The sequence below is a fragment of the Staurois parvus genome, unplaced genomic scaffold (genome assembly GCF_062004578.1).
Source record: "Staurois parvus isolate SC_StPar_1 unplaced genomic scaffold, SC_StPar_1.0 ptg000436l, whole genome shotgun sequence".
NCBI classification, from domain to species: domain Eukaryota; kingdom Metazoa; phylum Chordata; class Amphibia; order Anura; family Ranidae; genus Staurois; species Staurois parvus.
Genome location: NW_028318232.1, coordinates 6,566,219 through 6,589,270, shown reverse-complemented (window position 1 = coordinate 6,589,270; position 23,052 = coordinate 6,566,219). Strand labels below are relative to the sequence as shown.

General features: G+C 41.3%; 1 protein-coding gene across 1 annotated transcript in view; it reads left to right on the top strand.

Annotated features, from left to right (window-relative positions):
- Nucleotides 1-23,052, top strand: part of MEI1 (meiotic double-stranded break formation protein 1) — a 576,193-nt gene that overhangs the window by 124,125 nt on the left and 429,016 nt on the right. Inside the window, exon 8 of the mRNA XM_089687729.1 lies at nt 3,328-3,442. Coding sequence (XP_089543855.1) covers nt 3,328-3,442 — 115 coding nt within the window. The remainder of the gene's footprint in view (nt 1-3,327; nt 3,443-23,052) is intronic.

Here is a 23,052-nt window from a genome sequence, read left to right as displayed (position 1 = left end):
CCCCAAAGCATGATTGATCCAACCCCATGCTTAACAGTTGGACAGAGGTTCTTTTCATTAAATTCTGTGCCCCTTCTTCTCCAAACGTACCTTTGCTCATTCCGGCCAAAAAGTTCCATTTTAACCTCATCGGTCCACAGAACTTGTTTCCAAAATGCATCAGGCTTGTCTATATGTTCATTTGCAAAGTTCAAACGATGATTTTTGTGGTGAGGACGTAGAAGAGGTTTTCTTCTGATGACTCTTCCATGAAGACCATATTTGTAAAAGTATCTCTTTATAGTGGAATAGTGTACCACAACTCCAGTGTCTGCCAGATCTTTCTGGAAGGATCATGCAGTCAAACGTGGGTTTTGAATTGTTTTTCTCACAATCCTGCGAGCTGTTCTGTCTGATATTTTTCTTGGTCTTCCAGATCTTGCTTTAACTTCCACTGTTCCTGATGACTGCCATTTCTTAATTACATTCCGAACAGAGGATATTGACATCTGAAAACGCTTTGCTATCTTCTTATAGCCTTCTCCAGCTTTGTGAGCGTCAACTATTTTCAGTTTCAGTTTTCTAGACAACTGCTTAGAAGAACCCATGGTGCTGATTGTTGGGGCAAGGTCAGATGAGTCTGGGAATTTAAAACCTTTGAGATTGACATCACCTGGTCTTCCCAGACGATGATTGAGAACAATCCATGACACTGGCAGGTCTCAGCTTTGCAAAGGGGGCAGTGCATGCTATAAATTCTGCAGGGTGCCCAAACTTTTGCACACGCCATTTTTTTGTTTTCTGTTATTTTGAAAGTGTAAATGATGGAAATAAAATCTAACTTTTGTTGCCATATTATAAGAATGTCTAATCTGTAATTTGATGCCTTTTGGAGATTTTTCCATCTTTCCTTGGCTTCTTTATGCACATTAATACAAATGTTTAGCTGGGGTGCCCAAACTTTCGATCCCCACTGTATATATATATATATATATATATATATATATATATATATATCAGTGTAGTATACAATTTATCAATGTATGACAATAAATACCGGTATGCACACAGAGTGTGGCCCTGCCCCCGAATGCAGCTCGGAGTCAGTGCAGCCAATCATAAGGCTCAGGGAAGGATCTGGAGACCAGTGGGGGATGATGATCCCTCTGCTTTCTCTCCCTCCCCCTCCTGGCTGCTCAGTGTCATTCTACTCTGCTCACCCAGCGCTCCCTCTACCTGGGCTCACCTGCCACCCCCACCCCTCCAGTCTGGCTCCAGAGGGTGGTAATTGTCCCCCAGTATCCGTGGCTCCTCCTGGCTGGAGGTGTGCTCTCCCCCCGAGCAGCCTGTCTGACCCAGTGTCCCCATCTCCCCAAACTCCACCTCTCCAGGACAGGATGCTGATTATGTGAGGACCAATCAAACTCCCGCAGGATCTGCTCTTCTTGTCCAGTACACAGGATTGTCCTTCCACCAGAGTGCAGCACTGAGGATGTGGAAGGACCAGGAGCTGCTTCAGGCTGTCAAGGCTGAGAACCTGGGCATCATGCAGAAGCTGCTGCAGAGACCCAAGGTGAGCATACCCAGTGAGCACACTCACCTACCCACCGACTGGTTTACCTACCTACCGTGATGATGATGGGTTTAATGGGATTAGTCACTGGATATTAAGATTATATCCAGGGGGGTACACTGACCATTCATAGGGGCTCTGTCCAAGGGCCCGGGGCCAGTAGGAGACCCCATTCCCGGCATCCAACAGAACAAGGCTGGAGTTTCAGAGCCCAGTGTTGGAACATGTACATTGCAGGAGAGTACACGGGGGGGGATTTACACCAGGGGGATAGTACACTGGGGGGATTTACATGGGAGGGGGATAACACTGGAGGAATTTACACAGGGGAGATTTATATGGGGGTACTTATACTAGGGGGATTACACTGTGAGGGATTTACATGGGGGATTACACTGCAGGGGATTTACATTGGGGGGATTAACTGCTTTCCCGCAGCCCTACAGCAGAAATACTGCTACAGGGTGGCAGGGGTGCACAAAATCACATATATGTGTGATTTTGCATTTCCAGGGAGGGGGCACGTGCAAGCCACGCTGCTATTCACGTCCTCGGCTGTCAATCACCAGGTTCTGCCCGATGATTACTCGCCAGCACCCGATGATCACCGAGTATTTCAGATAGGGGGAGAGAACTGTATGCAAACACTATAGTTCTCTCCCCTGTCAGCTCCTGCACACTGCTTTGTATGGCTCTGCATAATCCTTTGATCGCCCCACATGTTAACCCCTTCCTGCCCAGTGCCATTAGTACAGTGTCAGTGCTTTTTATTAGCACTGATCACTGTATTGGTGTCACTGGGGATGTCAGTGACACCAAGTCAGTTCCCCCCAGTGTCAGAATGCCTGCTGCAGTCCCACTATAAGATCACCGCCATTACTAGTGAAAAAAAAATTGCAGTATCTATACCGCCATTTGTAAACGCTATAAATTTCATGTAAACCAATTAATTTACACGTTTTGAGATTTTTCCTTAGCAAAGACAAGTAGCAGAATACATTTTGTCCTACATTTATGACGAAATTTGATTTTTGTAATTTTTTTACTGGACATGTTTAATAGCAAAAAGTCAAAAATATTGTTTTTTTTCTCAAAATTGTCAGTCCTTTTTTTTTTTTTTTTATAGCGCAAAAAATAAAAAACGCACAGGTGATCAAATACCACGAAAGAAAGCTCTATTTGTGGGGAAAAATGTCTGTAAATTTCATTTGGGTGCAGCGTTGCATGACTACGCAATTTTCAGTTAAAATAATGCAGTGCCGTAACACAAAAAATTGCCTGGTTAGGAAGGGGGGTAAATCCTCTGGAGGGCAAGTAGTTAAAGTGGTTCTAAAGCCTTAAGGTTTCTCACCTTAATGTGTTCTATGCATTAAGGTGAAAAACCTTCTGTGCTGCAGATCCCCCTCAGCCACCCTCCCTTTTTTCTTACCTGAGTCCGATCCGATCCAGCAATGTGCACAAGAGCACTGCTAGCTGCTGTCTCCCTCCTCATCGGGCAGATTAGTAGCAGTGGGAGCCATCGGGGGGGTGGGGTCGAGCTGCCTGTTCTGTGTCAATGGAGCAAGCTGGCACAGGTGTCCCCATGGAAAGTGGTTTTCCATAGGGCTCCCGCTGAAAAGGAGGGGCCTGGAGCACCAGAGGAGGATCGGGGCTGCTCTGTGCAAAAGCATTGCACAGAGCAGATAGGTATAGACATGTTTGTTATTTTAATGAAAAAAACCCCAAAGGTTTAATATCACTTTAATCAGTCATTATATACATATGTTTTCTTCTAGATATTACTAAGTAGAGAAGAATTTTTACAGATTGCCAGTGCACAATGCATTGCTGCTGTTCTTGTGCTTTCTCCATCCACCTACGTACCAACATTTATTCATGCTGACATTCCAGGTAATTAAACAGTTTAACAGCTCTTCAGGTACAAAACAGTCACAAAAAGAAATACAATAAAATATAGCTTTTTCTATATGTGGACTTGAAAAAGATGGTGGTAAATTTATGAGATTGCTGTAATTATTGCAGGCTGTATCTTATTGCAGAGAGGGAAAGAATGTATAAAGGACTGTTGCAGGAAACTTGGGATTAGATAATAGACCTGGCCTATCAAACTGTACTGTCATGTACTGCACGTTGAAAGTGGCATTTCAATGTTATTCTTACAAGAGATAATATCACTTATTTCATGAAAGAGGAAAAATTGTAGATCATACGTTAAGCAATACTGTAATTCATCCTCTTCTGTAGTTCCCATAAGAACATATGGAGAACCCTGCACAAGTAGGATGATAACATTGCTAACTATACAACTGTTTAGGCTGTGTCGTGGTTAGGGAAATAGGGTGAAGAGAGTTAAGTTGTACAGCAAACCCATGCTGTGCACATTTATGATAAAGCAACCAGTTTACCTTTAGGCCCCTTTCACACGGGCTTTCCGTTTTTTTCATCAGTTCAGTCAAGTTTTTTCCAAGAAAAAAACAGATCAGTTCACATCAGTCTTTCATCAGTTTATGTCAGTTATCCATCAGCTCACATCAGTTTTTCATCAGTTTAAATCAGTTGTTCATCAGTTTTTCATCAGTTTACATCCGATTTTCATCAGTTGACATCTGTTTTCATCCGTTTACATCAGTTTTTGTCCGTTTTCATCTGTACTTTGTCCGTTTTTGTCCATTTACATCCGTTTTTATCCATTTTGTCATCCATTCCGTTTTTTTCAACGGAAGAAAAATAGGGCTTTCTTTCGTTAAAAAACACAGAGGTTAACAGATGCGGACATTATCCACTTGGGGACCACCCACAATACTTTTACTGCTGTAAGGCGGCCCCTGTGCGCAGGAGCACGTATAAATACGTGATCCTGCATTTCCGGGTAGGGAGCACGTGCAAGGTGCACGCCCGTCCTATCTGCGCTGCTGATCGCGGCCCCGGGTGTCAATCACTGGGTCCCGCCTGATGATTACCCGCCAGAGCCCGGTGATTACCTGCGTTTATATCCGTTTTTATCCATTTTTTATAGAGATGATTGGAGCCATTCAAATCAGCTCTATGGTCAGCTGCCAGAAACACCGGCTGCATTCTCAGGTTCCCCCGATGACATGGGACTGCCCGAGAAAGCCGTGAAAGGCATCGGGGGAGGGGGGTATAATATGTTTTATGCATATCAACGTCAATACACTCTGTCGTCGTCAGGGTGACCCTGAATTTGACCGGCTCCACAAAATTAGGCCCCTTAAATTACCTTAACCAAAAATTTGCAGATGTCTATTTACTCCAGAAAAACATCTGCGTTGACGAGTCCCTCATTAATTTTTCTGCCTGCCTTGCATTCAAACAATTTCTCCCCAACAAGCATGACAGATATGGGGTCATGATGTATAAAACCTGTGAGAGGGCAACAGGCTATACATATAAGTTTCGGATTTATGAGGGAAAAGATAGTCACGTGGTGCCCCCTGGATGCCCAGACTACATGGGGAGTAGTGGAAAGATAGTTTGGGACTTGGTGTCATCCTTTTTCCATATGGAGTACCACTTATACATGGACAATTTTTATTCAAGCATGCCACTATTTAGACATTTGTGCAATCTTGGAATTGGCACATGTGGCTCCGTGCGACCTAATGTGTGACCACCATTAGAAGTGGGTGGATGCAGGGTGGTATATTCTAATGGTGGGCGTACCACACACTTTTTCTGGCAGAGATTTCTACTCTTTTTTTTCATTCAGCTCACAGGCTGTATAAAAAAAAAGAAAAGAACAGAGCATACATACCCAACTATGACCAGCTACGTACTGGTACATCACTGGACTTTGAATGGTTATACAAGGATGATGCTTACAGCTGCAGGCATAATTCTGGTATCATTTTTTTTCAGCTGGCGATCGGCTTTCATGTAAAAGCAATCCTAGTGGCTAATTATCTGCAGGATTGCTTTTACAAGCAGTGGGAGACGATGCCCCCCTCCCCTGCTGCCTTTCACGGCTTTCTCGGGCAGTCCCATGTCATCGGGGGAACCTGAGAATGCAGCCGGTGTTTCTGGCAGCTGGCCATAGAGCTGATTTGAATGGCTCCAATCATCTCTATAGTCTAAGAAATTGGAAGCTACGAGCATTTCATCACTTCAGTTTCGCAGGATATAAACAGCACCATTTGTAAATTGGGAAGGCATCTGATCACACCGATCTTGGTGATATTAGATAATGTAAGGGCAGAGGAGATATCTAGAGCCTGATAGACCCCAGATTTCTCAAAAAAGAATATATGATAATGCCCATTGAAGTTATACAGTAGGGGATATTTTCATTCCCTGTGATAGCATTAAAAGTGATCCGAAAAAAAAAAATATTGAAAGGGACAGTGTAAAAATAATTAAACTCAAAATAACTTAAAAAAAAAATAAAAAATAAAAAAGCACCCTCGCCCCCCCACGCGCACGGCACCTGCATTTTTAAAGCATGTCATGTTTGGTATCTACAGGTGAAACTCGAAAAATTAGAATATCGTGCAAAAGTTCATTTATTTCAGTAATGCAACTTAAAAGGTGAAACTAATATATGAGATAGACTAATTACATGTAAAGCAAGATAGTTCAAGCTGTGATTTGTCATAATTGTGATGATTATGGCTTACAGCTCATGAAAACCCCAAATCCACAATCTCAGAAAATTACATTATTGTGAAAAGGTGCAATATTCTGGGCTCAAAGGGGTTTATTTACTAAAGCTGGAGAGTCCAAAATCAGACTCCCTTCTGCATAGAAACCAATCAGCTTCTAACCTCAGCTTGTTCAATGAAGCTTTGGCAATGAAACCTGGAAGCTGATTGGTTTCTATGCAGAAGGGAGTCTGATTTTGGACTCTCCAGCTTTAGTAAATAAACCCCAAAGTGTCCCAGTCTAATCAGCTAATTAAGCCATAACACCTACAAAGGTTCCTGAGCCTTTAAATGGTCTCTCAGTCTGGTTCAGTAGGAATTCGCAATCATGGGAAAGACTGCTTACCTGACAGTTGTGCAGAAAACCATCATTGACACCCTCCATAAGGAGGGAAAGCCTCAAGAGGTAATTGCAAAAGAAGTTGGAAATTTTTTTATTAAAAAAAAAATCTTGCAACCAACAACGAAAAGTCATTTTCTTACAAAAATGTTAAATTATTATGTACAAACAAATAAATACAAAAATACCATATAGCTGGCCTAAACTAAACAGAGATCAGCTAGAATACTATGATAATTCATCACAAAAACATAATCAAAGCAGAAAAGACCTATATACCTATACCAGGCAATATCCTTCAAAGAAAAACAATTTACAATTTGTTATAAGGACAAAGGAAACAAAATTTTAAATCCTTCATGGCCCATCAATTAGGGGATAAGGCCTTTACAGCTCATATGTCCCATATCAAGGCTTTGGCCCGTATGGAAACCAATAATCATGTGGATAGATATTCCAAGAAAGAAACTATCACAGTAGCCCTTTCGGCCCACCAGGCAGGGAAAATGCCATTGCGGCTCATATCTCTCATAAGAAGGCTTTTTGGCCTGCATGAGAATCCAGACATGTTCCATGGAGAAAACAATATCAAAGGCCCATTCGGCCTATCAGGCAAAGAAATGCCTTTATGGCTGTTATCCCATACCAAGGCTTTGGCCTGTACGAGAATCATCCGCCATGTGGATCAACATCCAGGAAAGAAAATATCACAGAGGCCCTTTCGGCATACTAGGGATGATGCCATTATGGCTTATATCTTTCATAACAAGGCTTTGGCCTATATGAGAATGCAAACATGTTCCAGAGAGGAAACATTAACAAAGGCCCATCCGGCCCATCAAGCCCCAGGGAAGAAATATTTAACACAGGTCCTTTCGGCATGCAAAATAAGGAAGAGGCCTTTATGCCCCATCCGCCCATACACATATTCAGGCCTATATGTCCATACCATATCCATATACATAAAACATACAAAATACATAAAATGCAGAAACAAAGGCTAAGAAACGCAGGTGTTCAGATGTACGTAGCCTCTCTTCAAAAATTCTTCGTCAAAATCTAAGGGAGTGGAACACAAAGAGAAAGAAAAAAGAACAGCATCCTCTCCCAGAGATCAACAGGCCGCGGCTACAGACCTGATATTCCTCCACGCCTCTATCCAGGCCCTTCGCTGCAGCCTGTCTTTCTCAAGACCTCGAATTTTCCCAACCTCACCAAGAATGTCATACACCACCACCAAGACAGGAAGGATTTTTTGCCGAAGGGATACCTGACACCGTGCATTCCAGGTGTAGTAACGGACCACTAGACAAACTAGAAAAAGAGTGTCAAAATCACAATCCACATGTCTTTCAAATGCCCCATATACCCACTCTGCATAAGACATGCAATGCAGGAAGGGGATGTCTAGAGCCCTCCCCACCTCTTTATATACCTCTATATTTAAAGGACACTGAAGCAAGAAGTGGTCCATAGTCTCCACTTCACCCCCTCACTCCATCCTCGGACAAACACGATCGTCCAGAGAACAGAACTTCAAGTTCCCTCTCACATTTAGCCTGCCATGGAATGCAAGCCAGGCCTGGTCCCTAAATTTTAAGGGAATTCTTTCCATATTTACCAATCTTAAACTCTCCCGCAGACTACGGCCTGGGCAATCCCTCCAGGCCAACGGTGCAGGAAAAGCGCTGGCCATGACCCTCTCCCTGAGAAATTTCCCAGGAAGCGATCTAACCTCTTCCGCTGTCACACACCACAAGTATGTTCAAGCTCGGGGCAACATAAGCCGGGAGCTTACCATGCTTGACTCTCAGGCTTCTCACTGGCCCACCACTCTCCCAACAGCTCAGAAAGGGTTTAAACCAAACCTGAAACAAACCTACCCATGCAGACGGCTTTTCTTTCAGCATATTACCAAAACTATGTTTTACAAACATAACAGAGAAGAAAACAATCGGGTTGACCATCCCTAGGCCACCCTCCCGACTGGACCAGTGGTTCACATTCCGCTTCACAAGGTTCACTCTGTTCCCCCCATAACAGCTGGAAGAAACAGCTGTAGACTCTCGTATAGAGAGACTCTGGCAAGAGACAAACGTAACTGACGTATAAAAAGACCTGAATCAAGTAGGTTTTGATCAGATCGACACTGTCCCTTAAGGAGAGCCACCACCCCTTCCAGCATCTCACTTTAACCTCGGTATCCAATAGCCTGGATTCCTGTTGGATTTTAGACACATATAATACTTCTTCTAGTGTCTTGAGGCCATTATGAATGAAAGAGCCATTGAAATAAAAAATTAAGTGTGATTTTATTCTATCACACAATGATGTAAAATAACAAATGTAAAGCGTATTATGAACAGTTCCATGTAGATAAATTTACTGTAGAAATAACGAGCAAAAGTGTAAAGATAAAGTCACCATTATCTGTCATGGCTGTCCTGGCCATGTGCAGTTATCCATGTCCTTGTCCGTCTCAATGACTTTGTGAAGAAGAAGCCGGACGTGACGATATCGTAGCCGGAAGTGATCTTGTAACAGTATGCACCTGTTGCAGCTTCTCAGACGTGTGTATGCAAGAGTGTCATGTTAGCGTGTAAGTGTGAGAGTGAGCGTTCCTGCTTGTCCGTTGTCTCATGGTCTTTTATGAGGCAAATGTACGTAATGCAACTTAAAAGGTGAAACTAATATATGAGATAGACTAATTACATGTAAAGCAAGATAGTTCAAGCTGTGATTTGTCATAATTGTGATGATTATGGCTTACAGCTCATGAAAACCCCAAATCCACAATCTCAGAAAATTACATTATTGTGAAAAGGTGCAATATTCTAGGCTCAAAGGGGTTTATTTACTAAAGCTGGAGAGTCCAAAATCAGACTCCCTTCTGCATAGAAACCAATCAGCTTCTAACCTCAGCTTGTTCAATGAAGCTTTGGCAATGAAACCTGGAAGCTGATTGGTTTCTATGCAGAAGGGAGTCTGATTTTGGACTCTCCACCTTTAGTAAATAAACCCCAAAGTGTCCCAGTCTAATCAGCTAATTAAGCCATAACACCTACAAAGGTTCCTGAGCCTTTAAATGGTCTCTCAGTCTGGTTCAGTAGGAATTCGCAATCATGGGAAAGACTGCTTACCTGACAGTTGTGCAGAAAACCATCATTGACACCCTCCATAAGGAGGGAAAGCCTCAAGAGGTAATTGCAAAAGAAGTTGGAAATTTTTTTATTAAAAAAAAAATCTTGCAACCAACAACGAAAAGTCATTTTCTTACAAAAATGTTAAATTATTATGTACAAACAAATAAATACAAAAATACCATATAGCTGGCCTAAACTAAACAGAGATCAGCTAGAATACTATGATAATTCATCACAAAAACATAATCAAAGCAGAAAAGACCTATATACCTATACCAGGCAATATCCTTCAAAGAAAAACAATTTACAATTTGTTATAAGGACAAAGGAAACAAAATTTTAAATCCTTCATGGCCCATCAATTAGGGGATAAGGCCTTTACAGCTCATATGTCCCATATCAAGGCTTTGGCCCGTATGGAAACCAATAATCATGTGGATAGATATTCCAAGAAAGAAACTATCACAGTAGCCCTTTCGGCCCACCAGGCAGGGAAAATGCCATTGCGGCTCATATCTCTCATAAGAAGGCTTTTTGGCCTGCATGAGAATCCAGACATGTTCCATGGAGAAAACAATATCAAAGGCCCATTCGACCTATCAGGCAAAGAAATGCCTTTATGGCTGTTATCCCATACCAAGACTTTAGCCTGTACGAGAATCATCCGCCATGTGGATCAACATCCAGGAAAGAAAATATCACAGAGGCCCTTTCGGCATACTAGGGATGATGCCATTATGGCTCATATCTTTCATAACAAGGCTTTGGCCTATATGAGAATGCAAACATGTTCCAGAGAGGAAACATTAACAAAGGCCCATCCGGCCCATCAAGCCCCAGGGAAGAAATATTTAACACAGGTCCTTTCGGCATGCAAAATAAGGAAGAGGCCTTTATGCCCCATCCGCCCATACACATATTCAGACCTATATGTCCATACCATATCCATATACATAAAACATACAAAATACATAAAATGCAGAAACAAAGGCTAAGAAACGCAGGTGTTCAGATGTACGTAGCCTCTCTTCAAAAATTCTTCGTCAAAATCTAAGGGAGTGGAACACAAAGAGAAAGAAAAAAGAACAGCATCCTCTCCCAGAGATCAACAGGCCGCGGCTACAGACCTGATATTCCTCCACGCCTCTATCCAGGCCCTTCGCTGCAGCCTGTCTTTCTCAAGACCTCGAATTTTCCCAACCTCACCAAGAATGTCATACACCACCACCAAGACAGGAAGGATTTTTTGCCGAAGGGATACCTGACACCGTGCATTCCAGGTGTAGTAACGGACCACTAGACAAACTAGAAAAAGAGTGTCAAAATCACAATCCACATGTCTTTCAAATGCCCCATATACCCACTCTGCATAAGACATGCAATGCAGGAAGGGGATGTCTAGAGCCCTCCCCACCTCTTTATATACCTCTATATTTAAAGGACACTGAAGCAAGAAGTGGTCCATAGTCTCCACTTCACCCCCTCACTCCATCCTCGGACAAACACGATCGTCCAGAGAACAGAACTTCAAGTTCCCTCTCACATTTAGCCTGCCATGGAACGCAAGCCAGGCCTGGTCCCTAAATTTTAAGGGAATTCTTTCCATATTTACCAATCTTAAACTCTCCCGCAGACTACGGCCTGGGCAATCCCTCCAGGCCAACGGTGCAGGAAAAGCGCTGGCCATGACCCTCTCCCTGAGAAATTTCCCAGGAAGCGATCTGACCTCTTCCGCTGTCACACACCACAAGTATGTTCAAGCTCGGGGCAACATAAGCCGGGAGCTTACCATGCTTGACTCTCAGGCTTCTCACTGGCCCACCACTCTCCCAACAGCTCAGAAAGGGTTTAAACCAAACCTGAAACAAACCTACCCATGCAGACGGCTTTTCTTTCAGCATATTACCAAAACTATGTTTTACAAACATAACAGAGAAGAAAACAATCGGGTTGACCATCCCTAGGCCACCCTCCCGACTGGACCAGTGGTTCACATTCCGCTTCACAAGGTTCACTCTGTTCCCCCCATAACAGCTGGAAGAAACAGCTGTAGACTCTCGTATAGAGAGACTCTGGCAAGAGACAAACGTAACTGACGTATAAAAAGACCTGAATCAAGTAGGTTTTGATCAGATCGACACTGTCCCTTAAGGAGAGCCACCACCCCTTCCAGCATCTCACTTTAACCTCGGTATCCAATAGCCTGGATTCCTGTTGGATTTTAGACACATATAATACTTCTTCTAGTGTCTTGAGGCCATTATGAATGAAAGAGCCATTGAAATAAAAAATTAAGTGTGATTTTATTCTATCACACAATGATGTAAAATAACAAATGTAAAGCGTATTATGAACAGTTCCATGTAGATAAATTTACTGTAGAAATAACGAGCAAAAGTGTAAAGATAAAGTCACCATTATCTGTCATGGCTGTCCTGGCCATGTGCAGTTATCCATGTCCTTGTCCGTCTCAATGACTTTGTGAAGAAGAAGCCGGACGTGACGATATCGTAGCCGGAAGTGATCTTGTAACAGTATGCACCTGTTGCAGCTTCTCAGACGTGTGTATGCAAGAGTGTCATGTTAGCGTGTAAGTGTGAGAGTGAGCGTTCCTGCTTGTCCGTTGTCTCATGGTCTTTTATGAGGCAAATGTACGTCATAGTTAGTGATCTTAATACCTTCTATGGAAATTATTACTGCTTAGCAAAGCCATTTCATATAAGGAACGGATGCTATACATATGATGTTTGATGGACAGGAACATATGTATGCTGATGTAAATAATATTATAACCCTCAGCTATATATTTAAAGAATAGTATAGCTTAAGAACATATCAATGTATAATCACTAAACTATATATGTATCAATGTTAGAAACGTATACTAAATACACACAGATACTATTAAAATACATAATGTAATAGTAAGTCACTTCTAATAACCTTGACATAACTACCAGATACTTTATGCCTAAATATAGTATACTCAACCTTCAACTGATTTAGCTAGTTCAGCTTAACTTATTCATATCTTTTTCAGTCTCAGTTTAACTTATTCATATCTTTTTCAGTGTCAGTTTAATTGAAGAATACTAATACTACCATTTGTCAAAAGACCATTTACACATATTAATATTAATTATGACTAATCATAAAAACCCAATATTTTGCAAGCTTGCCATCAATATAAGTGCCGAATCATAATTTAGATTTAACATGTCCCCCTTATTATGATTAGTTCAAAATTAATGCTTAATCAATGCACACTTCATTCATGTCCCATACACACCGTCTTATACCAAATGATCGTACATATTCTTCATAACTGGACCAATCAAAAATAACTTTCCTTCAAAACTCTATACCTTAGTCTCAGTTTCTCTCCCTAAAAATTCTTAATCATAATGTTAATTGATATATGATAATATAGTAATAATAATAAAAATAATAATTAAATGATGTAATAATAATTAATGTAGTATATTTCCATATTTGTATAATATTTTAACTCTCCGGAAATATACTTTCCATTCTAAAATGTGTCATAAGTTTATATTGCTCCTATAAGAGTAATATGTTTCTTAAATCTTTTAACAAAAGATATTCTAATAACTGGAATAACTCTATGAAGTTTTAACCAAAAAATATTCCGTATACGAATATGTAAAAAATAAAAAATAATAATAATAATATTAATATTATCCCAATATGGATGTAAGTATCGGAATAAAAGCATTAAAATGTATATGTGACCTATAACAATATTTTCAATAATAAATTATTTTATCACTAATAATAAATAATTTCCTCTTGATGAATCTTTTCTTCATGCAATGTCTATATAATATCTTCTTTAAGTTCTGTAAAGTAGAAACATTTTTGTTTCTACTTTAGTGTGAAGTATTAAGCTCTTGTTCAATCTTCTTCCCATATGAAGATCTCTTCTTTAACGTCCGAATTCCTTAAAGTTGGCTTGTAGGAGATTGTTACGCTTCATATTTGATTTTAGATGTCATTTCTGTAAAGAAATGCAGTATCATTACTTTGGCACAAACATTACATTATTCTTGCGCCTTTTTCAACAAATATGAAAGATTATGGAACAATCAGTTTATGAGTTTGGAACACATATTGTGAAGTATCATTACTTCCTATTTCCTTTTACAGAAAACTTCTATATATCAATCAAAATACTGTCCTAATCCTGTCTAGTATTACCTAAACTAGAATACAAAAGTAGTGTGATATTTAGGTATGACAGGACGCAATATTTCATCATAGGTCATGACCGCAAAACCCTGTTTTACTAAACAAAGAAAGGTTTTGTATCACCCCAGAGATGACAAAGGTTTATGCCTTTGTTCTCATCCCTATAATATTAGAAATATGCGTAACTGTTTTCTGTGCTGATGTCATTACTCTGGTGTTAGAGTGTTTTTCAGTAATACATGTGTTGCTGTGAATGTGAGGTAAAGACTTGTCTGATACAGCTGTACCTATCACAATGTGTTTGGCTAACAGTGCTCTTATCCACTGAGGATACCTTTCACGACATTCTCTGAATGTATCTTCCTCAAGAATTCTTCTTAGTGAACTGTCAGGAGACTGTAATATGATACTATGTGATTTTACTATGCTTTCTGAAGCTTTGATTGCATAAAAGAAACTCAACAGTTGTTGTACCTCTGATGTAAAAGTTCTTTCCAATGGTGATAAATTTCTGGAGAAGTAACTAATTAGTCTCTCATTACCTTCTTTTAATTGAGACAAAGTTACTGAAATTGCATTATCAGATACATGAGTTTTCACAACAAAAGGAGCATTGGAACAAACCTCAATTGTACCTAATGCTGGCGCATTCTGCAAATCCTTTTTCAACATTTTTAAAGCATTATTCTCATTTGGACCCCATTGGTCAATTAAGTTATTTTTAAAAGATGATATAATGGCTTAACTTTCTCTGCGAAACCATGTATAAACTCTTTACAATGGTTTATGTTTTTCAAAAATTGTTGCAATGCTTTATGAGTTGTAGGAACTGGAAAGGCAGTGATAGCTCTGACTGTTTCATGTAATAATTGTCTCTTTCCTTGACCAATCTGCATGTGAAAGCATTTCACCTGACTTTTCATCAGCTGAACTCTTTCCGGGTTTAGTTTTAGGCCTGCATCCTGTAACAACATAAATAACTCAGACAAAAGAGTAATATGTTCGTTAACATTCTGCGTACTTAGCATAATTGTATTTACATGCTGAAAAATGCATTCTGGCCTTGAAAATTGTGATAGAATTTTTGCTATGGACTCATGGACTACACCATCACTGATGTCTAAACCAGCTACTAATCGAGTGAATGCATAGGTCTCTTTCTGAAACTTAAAAGCTAACTTGTATTGACAACTTTTACCTAAGGGGATCGAAAAATGACTGTTATCGATTTCCAAAACAGAAAACACTTTGGATTCGGCCTTTAAATGTAACTTGATATTAGAATGATCAGGAACAACTGCTTTGTTATTTGTAATATGTTTATTCAGTGTCCTGAAGTCAACTGACAAAGAATATGAATTGTCAGCATTTTTGATAGGCCAAATACAGTTATTTACCACTGATTGTGTTTTCTTTAAAATGCCAAGTTGTACAAACTCTTGAATAATGGCAGAAAGTGGTCCTATTGATTCTTGTGGTAACTCATACTGATTAAGGGGTATAGGATCTTTTCCCTCAATATTCAATTCTGTATCTTTCAAAGTTCCTATGTACTTTTTAAATTTTGACCACAAACTTGGAAAACGTTGTACCAATTCTTTTAAAGCACAATTACCATCAGTATCAGGCTATTTTTGTGCTGTAGACATTTTAGAGTTGAAACCAACATCACTGTATATAGAAGGATCCATTAACATTGATTTGGGCCTCGATGGATTCCTCCAAATAACTTTGGTCATAATATCAATAATCCACTTTTGCTTATTGATAAAATCAATGCCAAGAATATTCTCGGTGGCATTACTATACCAAATATCAATGTTAGTTTTCGCTAGCCCAGGTACTTCAAATGTTACATTAGGCACCTGTCTAGCAGTGGAATGACCTGTATTATTAAAACCTTTTATTTTACACATGGGTGAATTTGGTTTCACAGGTATGTTTTCTCTGGTAAGGATAATTTCAGATCCGCTGTCAATCAGGAATTTGATCTTTTTACCATTTAGTAATCCTAATATAAATGGTCTTCCATTGTCATCCAATACAATTGGAGCGACAAATTCTAACGATATTGTTGATGAATGTGGACGTGATTCTATTTTTGGAACTGGTAATAAACCATTTCTGTCAGTGACAGCCCTTCTCACCATGTTGTCAGAACAGTTGTTTCTAGTCAAAGTATGAATCTGTTTAACTGTTGAGGCATAAGGCAATTCAGTTAAACTTTTATCATTACAACAACAAAGCAGGTTGTACAAAAGCTGCTTTTTCACTTTTTATTTCCATTTTCTTTATTTGTGAGTCAAGTTTAAACTTCCAACAATGCCGCCTGATATGACCTTTTTTATGACAGTGAAAGCATGTGGTATACTCTTTATGGCTCACTTGCTTGCATCTGTCGTTGTCATTCTTACTGGGACTTGTGGTTCCTGGCATAACTGTAGTCTGACTGTTTTTGTCACTTTGAATCACAGCCACCTCATAAGTGATATTGCTATTTTTCAATTTTCTCCGGATTTTGTCAATGAAACTTACTATGTCATTCAAATTTTGTTTTTCCTCTGCTATGACAATGGTTACTGGGTCTAAATACGTGAATTTTTTTACAAAAGCTTTGATCATAGCTGAGTCTTCCTCATTTTCTACTCCAAATATAATTTTATATGCTTTGGAAAACTTATTTTTAAACTCAAAAGGGTCTTCGTCAGCAGTAGTCTGAAGTAGGTCTAGCATTTCTACAGAAGGTACGTCTTCACCTGTTGAACATAACAGCAATTGTCGCAGTCTGTCTGTCGCGTCACTATGTTTTTTCTGTTCTTTATCGTTAATAACAGAATTTTTAATTCGAGACATAAATTTAATTGGTAGCCACAATGGAAATAAATAATTTATCTCCTAGATTGTAAGCTCGAAAGAGTAGGGCCCTCTTACCCCTCGTGTGCTGTTTGTAGTTGCTGTAATGTTTCATGTATTGTCCCCCCCTCTATTGTACAGCGCTGAGCAAACCCTTTGGCGCTATATAAACTCAATGTAATGTAATGTAATATGTCATGATTTGAAATCTGATGGCATTTGACATGCATTTCATATATTTCCATGTTGCTGTAGATATCTTTATCTGGATCATAAGCAGGGATGTCTTTTAAAACTTTCATTAATTGATTATGTATTTGCAACTTAAGTTTTGCAGTTTTACATAACAATTCTTTATGTTTAATTTGTGTTTCGTCATCAGAATCAATATCCGAACTTTCAGAGATATCGGACAGCCGTGGCTCTGATTTTGAATCACTCTGTTTGTCATCTGTGTTTATCATGGCAACCTGTTTACTGTCATTCTGCAGTCTTAACAAAAGATTTGTCTTTGAGTCAATTTGTTCCTCAAGATTCTCTATGTAATTACAAAAACTGTCACAGTTTGGGCAACTAAGAGCATCTTGAGACAAATTTTCATGTTTTTCTGTATTCTGTACAGTGTTACATTCTGTCTGTTTTAATGTACAAGCTTTTTTAACAGATAAATCAACATTCAAAATCATTTTGTTGAATATTCGTACTAAATTTAAGATGTTAGATATCTTTTTACGCTGTCTGTGCACAGTAAATCTAGATTTATCTATCTGAATATTGGCCTGTAAACATTCGTTATACATATAGTGCCATAGCTGACTGTCTTCAGGATATAAAGAAACATCTTTAAATTCTAACTTGCTTTCATTAACTAAGTCATCAATAAATTCCATAATTGTTACTCACCGTAATCAGAAGATTTTCTCGTTTGACCCGGCTCAGTCACTGGACCTCTCGTCCACGTCTGTTTAATCGCCTTTTCTGCTAGGTTTTTTTCACCGTGTTTTTCCCAAGACTTGACAATCACAGAATAGTGCTTTCTCCCCCTTAGCGAGGCATGGGAAGACCGTAGAAAAAACGTCGGCGGTGGCTGGCTCACCAAAATGTTGGATTTTAGACACATATAATACTTCTTCTAGTGTCTTGAGGCGATTATGAATGAAAGAGCCATTGAAATAAAAAAATGAAGTGTGATTTTATTCTATCACACAATGATGTAAAATAACAAATGTAAAGCGTATTATGAACAGTTCCATGTAGATAAAATTACTGTAGAAATAACGAGCAAAAGTGTAAAGATAAAGTCACCATTATTTGTCATGGCTGTCCTGGCCATGTGCAGTTATCCATGTCCTTGTCCGTCTCAATGACTTTGTGAAGAAGAAGCCGGACGTGACGATATCGTAGCCGGAAGTGATCTTGTAACAGTATGCACCTGTTGCAGCTTCTCAGACGTGTGTATGCAAGAGTGTCATGTTAGCGTGTAAGTGTGAGAGTAAGCGTTCCTGCTTGTCCGTTGTCTCATGGTCTTTTATGAGGCAAATGTACGTCATAGTTAGTGATCTTAATACCTTCTATGGAAATTATTACTGCTTAGCAAAGCCATTTCATATAAGGAACGGATGCTATACATATGATGTTTGATGGACAGGAACATATGTATGCTGATGTAAATAATATTATAACCCTCAGCTATATATTTAAAGAATAGTATAGCTTAAGAACATATCAATGTATAATCACTAAACTATATATGTATCAATGTTAGAAACGTATACTAAATACACACAGATACTATTAAAATACATAATGTAATAGTAAGTCACTTCTAATAACCTTGACATAACTACCAGATACTTTATGCCTAAATATAGTATACTCAACCTTCAACTGATTTAGCTAGTTCAGCTTAACTTATTCATATCTTTTTCAGTCTCAGTTTAACTTATTCATATCTTTTTCAGTGTCAGTTTAATTGAAGAATACTAATACTACCATTTGTCAAAAGACCATTTACACATATTAATATTAATTATGACTAATCATAAAAACCCAATATTTTGCAAGCTTGCCATCAATATAAGTGCCGAATCATAATTTAGATTTATTACAATTCCCAATTTGATTTACCATAATCACCAGGGCCAAATGTGATGCCTAATACTTTGATCTTTTGTTGAGGCTCCGGGAAGGCATCCGGAAGTGAGAAGTTCTCAAGTAGGCTGGATTCCCAATTTGATTTACCATAATCATCAGGGCCAAATGTGATGCCTAATACTTTGATCTTTGGTTGAGGCTCCGGGAAGGCATCCGGAAGTGAGAAGTTCTCACCTTCCCTACCCATCCACAAAACGTCACTTTTCTCACGATTTATCTTGGAGACCGATGCCCCGCATACTGCTCCATCTCCGTGACCAACTCCTGCACTTCATCAGCCCCAGAGATGAATACAGACACATCATCGTCATAGGCCACGACCCTCAAAGGTGGCTCACCAGTAGTGCCCAACGGCACCCCGCCATCTAGCCGCCTGACGAAAGGGTCAAAGGCAAAGGCATAGAGCAAGGGACTCAGCGGACACCCCTGGTGCACCCCAGAGCCAACCTCAAAAGGCCGCCCAACCCAACCATTGATCAACATGAAGCTCTCCGCCCCTCTGTACAATGTTTTTAGTCAACCAATAAACCTCCCTTCCAGGCCATACCGGTCAAGGAGATGCCAGAGGTACTTATGGTCTACCCGATCAAAAGCCTTGGCCTGATCCAGCGCCAGCAAATACTTTCCACTGCCATCAGCCTTGCATCGCTCCAGAACCTCCCGGACAGCTAACACCGCTGTGAATGTACTTCTACCCTGAACCGAGGAGTACTGACGCTGCGAAAGTAACCCGTCTGCCACTGGAGAAAAGGATCTTGGCTAGAATCTTCCTATCGACATTGAGAAGGCTGATGGGGTGCCAATTCTCAATCATCGAAGGGTCCTTACCTTTTGACAACAAGATCACAGCTGATTTCCTCATGGAGGGAGGGAGTGAACCCTCATCCAGACAGCTATTAAAGACCTCCGCAAGGCGAGGTGCCAACCTGGACTTTAAAATCTTAAAGAATTCTGCTGTCAAACCGTCTGGCGTCTTCTTAATGGCCAGACTATCTATGGCTTTGACAACCTCTTCAACTGTGATCTCGCCTGTCAAACTTGTGGGCAGAATGTTGTTTTCCAGACCTGGCGTAGACTCTAAAAAGCTTGACATCCTTGCCTGGCCGAGGTGCTTCTCCCCCAAAAGATCCTCAGCGAACACCCTCGAGACCTCCAAGATCCCTGACCTGGATTTTGTCAGGGAACCCGTACTGTCTCTCAGATAAGAGACTGTTTTAATCGCTACACCTTGATTGCAGTTCTAGTAAGGGGCAGGCGAATGGTGCTTCCCAAAATCCCTCTCCAGAACCAAGGAGGTATGCCGATCATACTGATATTTTCTGAGGAGAAGCTTAACCTCTGAGATTGCCCCAGAATCTCCACCCTCAGAGACAAGGCAATCGAGCTTCCTCCGTAACCGTTGGTAGGCAATGTACTTATCAAACTGTTTTTTCTTACCTAGGGCCTTGAAAAACCTGCCGGTCTGCACTTTAGTAAGCTCCCACCACTCCGACTTACTGCTGCAGAAATCCAGGATGGTCTCCTGAGCTTGAAAAAAATCCTTGAAGGATCGTCTCACCTCCTCATCGTCCAGCAGAGTCGAATTCAGTCTCCAGACACCCCTCCCCTTCAGTGGTGCACCTGAAACATTTAAAGACACAGTCAGCTAAAGGTGGTCAGAAAGCTCCACCGCCTGACACACAGGTGCCGAGAAGGCGGAGTTCCCCTTTAAAAAAAACCTGTCTATTCTACTCTCGCTTCTACCTCGCCTATAGGTGAAACCCGTGCTGTCTGGGCTGCACTTAATTAAGGCATCCTCCAGACCTGCTTCCCTAACTATTGCATTTAGAAAAACGCTGTCAAACCCCAGCCTGTCATTGAAGCCCTTCCTGTCTTTAAGCCTAGTGACAGTATTAACCACTTGCCTACCGGGCACTTATACCCCCTTCTTTACCAGGCCAATTTTCAGCTTTCAGCACTGTCGCACTTTGATTTACAATTGCGCGGTTATGCAAGATTGTACCCATATGAAATTTTTATCATTTTATTCTCACAAATAGAGCTTTCTTTTGGTGGAATTTACTCATCGCTGGGTGTTTTACTTTTTGTGCTATAAACAAAAAAATTGCAAAATATTTGAAAAAAAAAAGTTCCTTTGTTTCTATTATAAAATTTTGCAAACAGGTAATTTTTCTCCTTCACTGATGTGCGTTGATAAGGCAGCACTGATGGGCACTGATAGGCAGCATTGATAGGCAGCACTGATGGGCACTGATAGGCAGCACTGAAGTGCACTGATAGGCAGCACTAATGAGGTGGCACAGATAGGCAGCACTGATAGGTGGCACTGATAGGCGGCACTGATGTTGGGTACTGATAGACAGCACTGATAGGTGGCACTGACTGGCATCACTGCTGGGCACTGACTGGCGGCACTGCTAGGTATTGACTGGCGGCACTGTTAGGCATTGACTGGCGCAATTGCAGGGCGCTGACTGGCACAACCGCTGGTCCTGACTGGTGGCACTGACTGGCAGCACTGCTGGGCTGCACTGATGGGCACTGGTGGGTGGCACTGGTGGGCACAGGTGGGTGGCACTGGTGGGCACAGGTGGGTGGCACTTCTGGATGACACTGCTGGGCACAGGTGTGTGGCACTGCTGGGTGGCATTGGTGGGCACTGCTGGGCACAGGTGGTTGCACTGCAGGGCACAGGTGGTTGCACTGCAGGGCACAGGTGGGTGCACTGTTGGGCACAAGTGGGCGGAACTGGTGGGTGGCACTGCTGGGCACCGATCATCAGGGCACTTATTATCAGTGCCCTGATGATCGGTGCCGATTCCTGCTCTAACAACTGCTGGTTCTCGGCAGTACTTTCCTCACGATCTGACAGCGTGAAGAAAGTGCAGCCGAGAACTGGCAATTGCATTTCCCTGTGATCAGCGTGTTATTGGACACGGCTGATCACATGGTAAAAGGCAGCTGTGATTGGCCTTTTACCACATCACGTGATCAGCTGTGTCCGTAGGACACAACGATCACGGAGATTGCTGGGTGCGCGCCCCCTGGGGCGCGCAGGAGAGCGCGTTCTGGGAGGACGTCATATGATGTCCTCCCAGAAATGGCCGGCCACAGTGTAGCCATCATTCGGCTATCTGCGGTCGGCAACTGGTTAAAGTCTCCTTCAAAGACAACCTGCTGGGACGTAAAAAGGAAAGGCTTAATCCTTGTAAAGAGGTATTTCCTATCCCACTTGGACTGGGGACCATAGATATTAATGAGCCTTAGATCTTGGACCTTCACAAGGACGTCTAAGACCATACATCTTCCAACCTCCACCTCAATGACCCGACGACACGTTACCACGCCGGTAAAAAGCACCGCTACTCCGCTGTAAGGCTCTGCCGCAAGAGACCAGAAAGAGGGACCATTCCTCCACTCACTCTTCACCAGATGAATATCAGCAAGACTGCTGAGCCTGGTCTCTTGCAAAAATAAAACATCAGCACAAATACTACTGAGCAAAAATAAGGCTGCACTTCTAGCACCTACAGACTTTAGGCTGGCAACATTAATGGTTGCCACCTTTATTGGAGCGGGAACTGCCATCAAGGTAATTAAGATGGTCATTTCTTAACCGCATGCCGCCCAGCCACTGTACATATACGGTGGCAGGGCGGCACTCACAGGCAAAACCACATTTTAAAACGTGTGTTTTGTAAACAAATAGGGGGCGCGCGCGAGGCTCGCTGCCGCCCTATTTTTCCTGTGGATCACCGCCGCAGATGTCAGTTGCCGGGTCACAGCCGCTCATTAGCGGCTATGTCCCAGCGATCGGCGGTAAACGGTGACAGAGAGCACAGCTGCAGTAGCTGTGCTGTCTGTCACCTCTCTGTCAGCTCGAGGATGAGCTGATCGAGAAAGAATAGTTTCACTTTCTCGATCAGCCTTGTACCGCCCAGTACACACCCCCGCCCCCTAGTAAAACACTCCCCTCACTCCTATAACCCTTCCCTGCTAAATAAAGTTAACCCCTTCCTCCCCATTGCCATTAGTACAGTGTCAGTTTTTTTTTTTTGCACTGATCACTGTATTAGTGTTTTTGGGGATGTCAGTGACCCCAAGTCAGTACCCCTCAATGTCAGAATGTCCGCCGCAGTCCCGCAG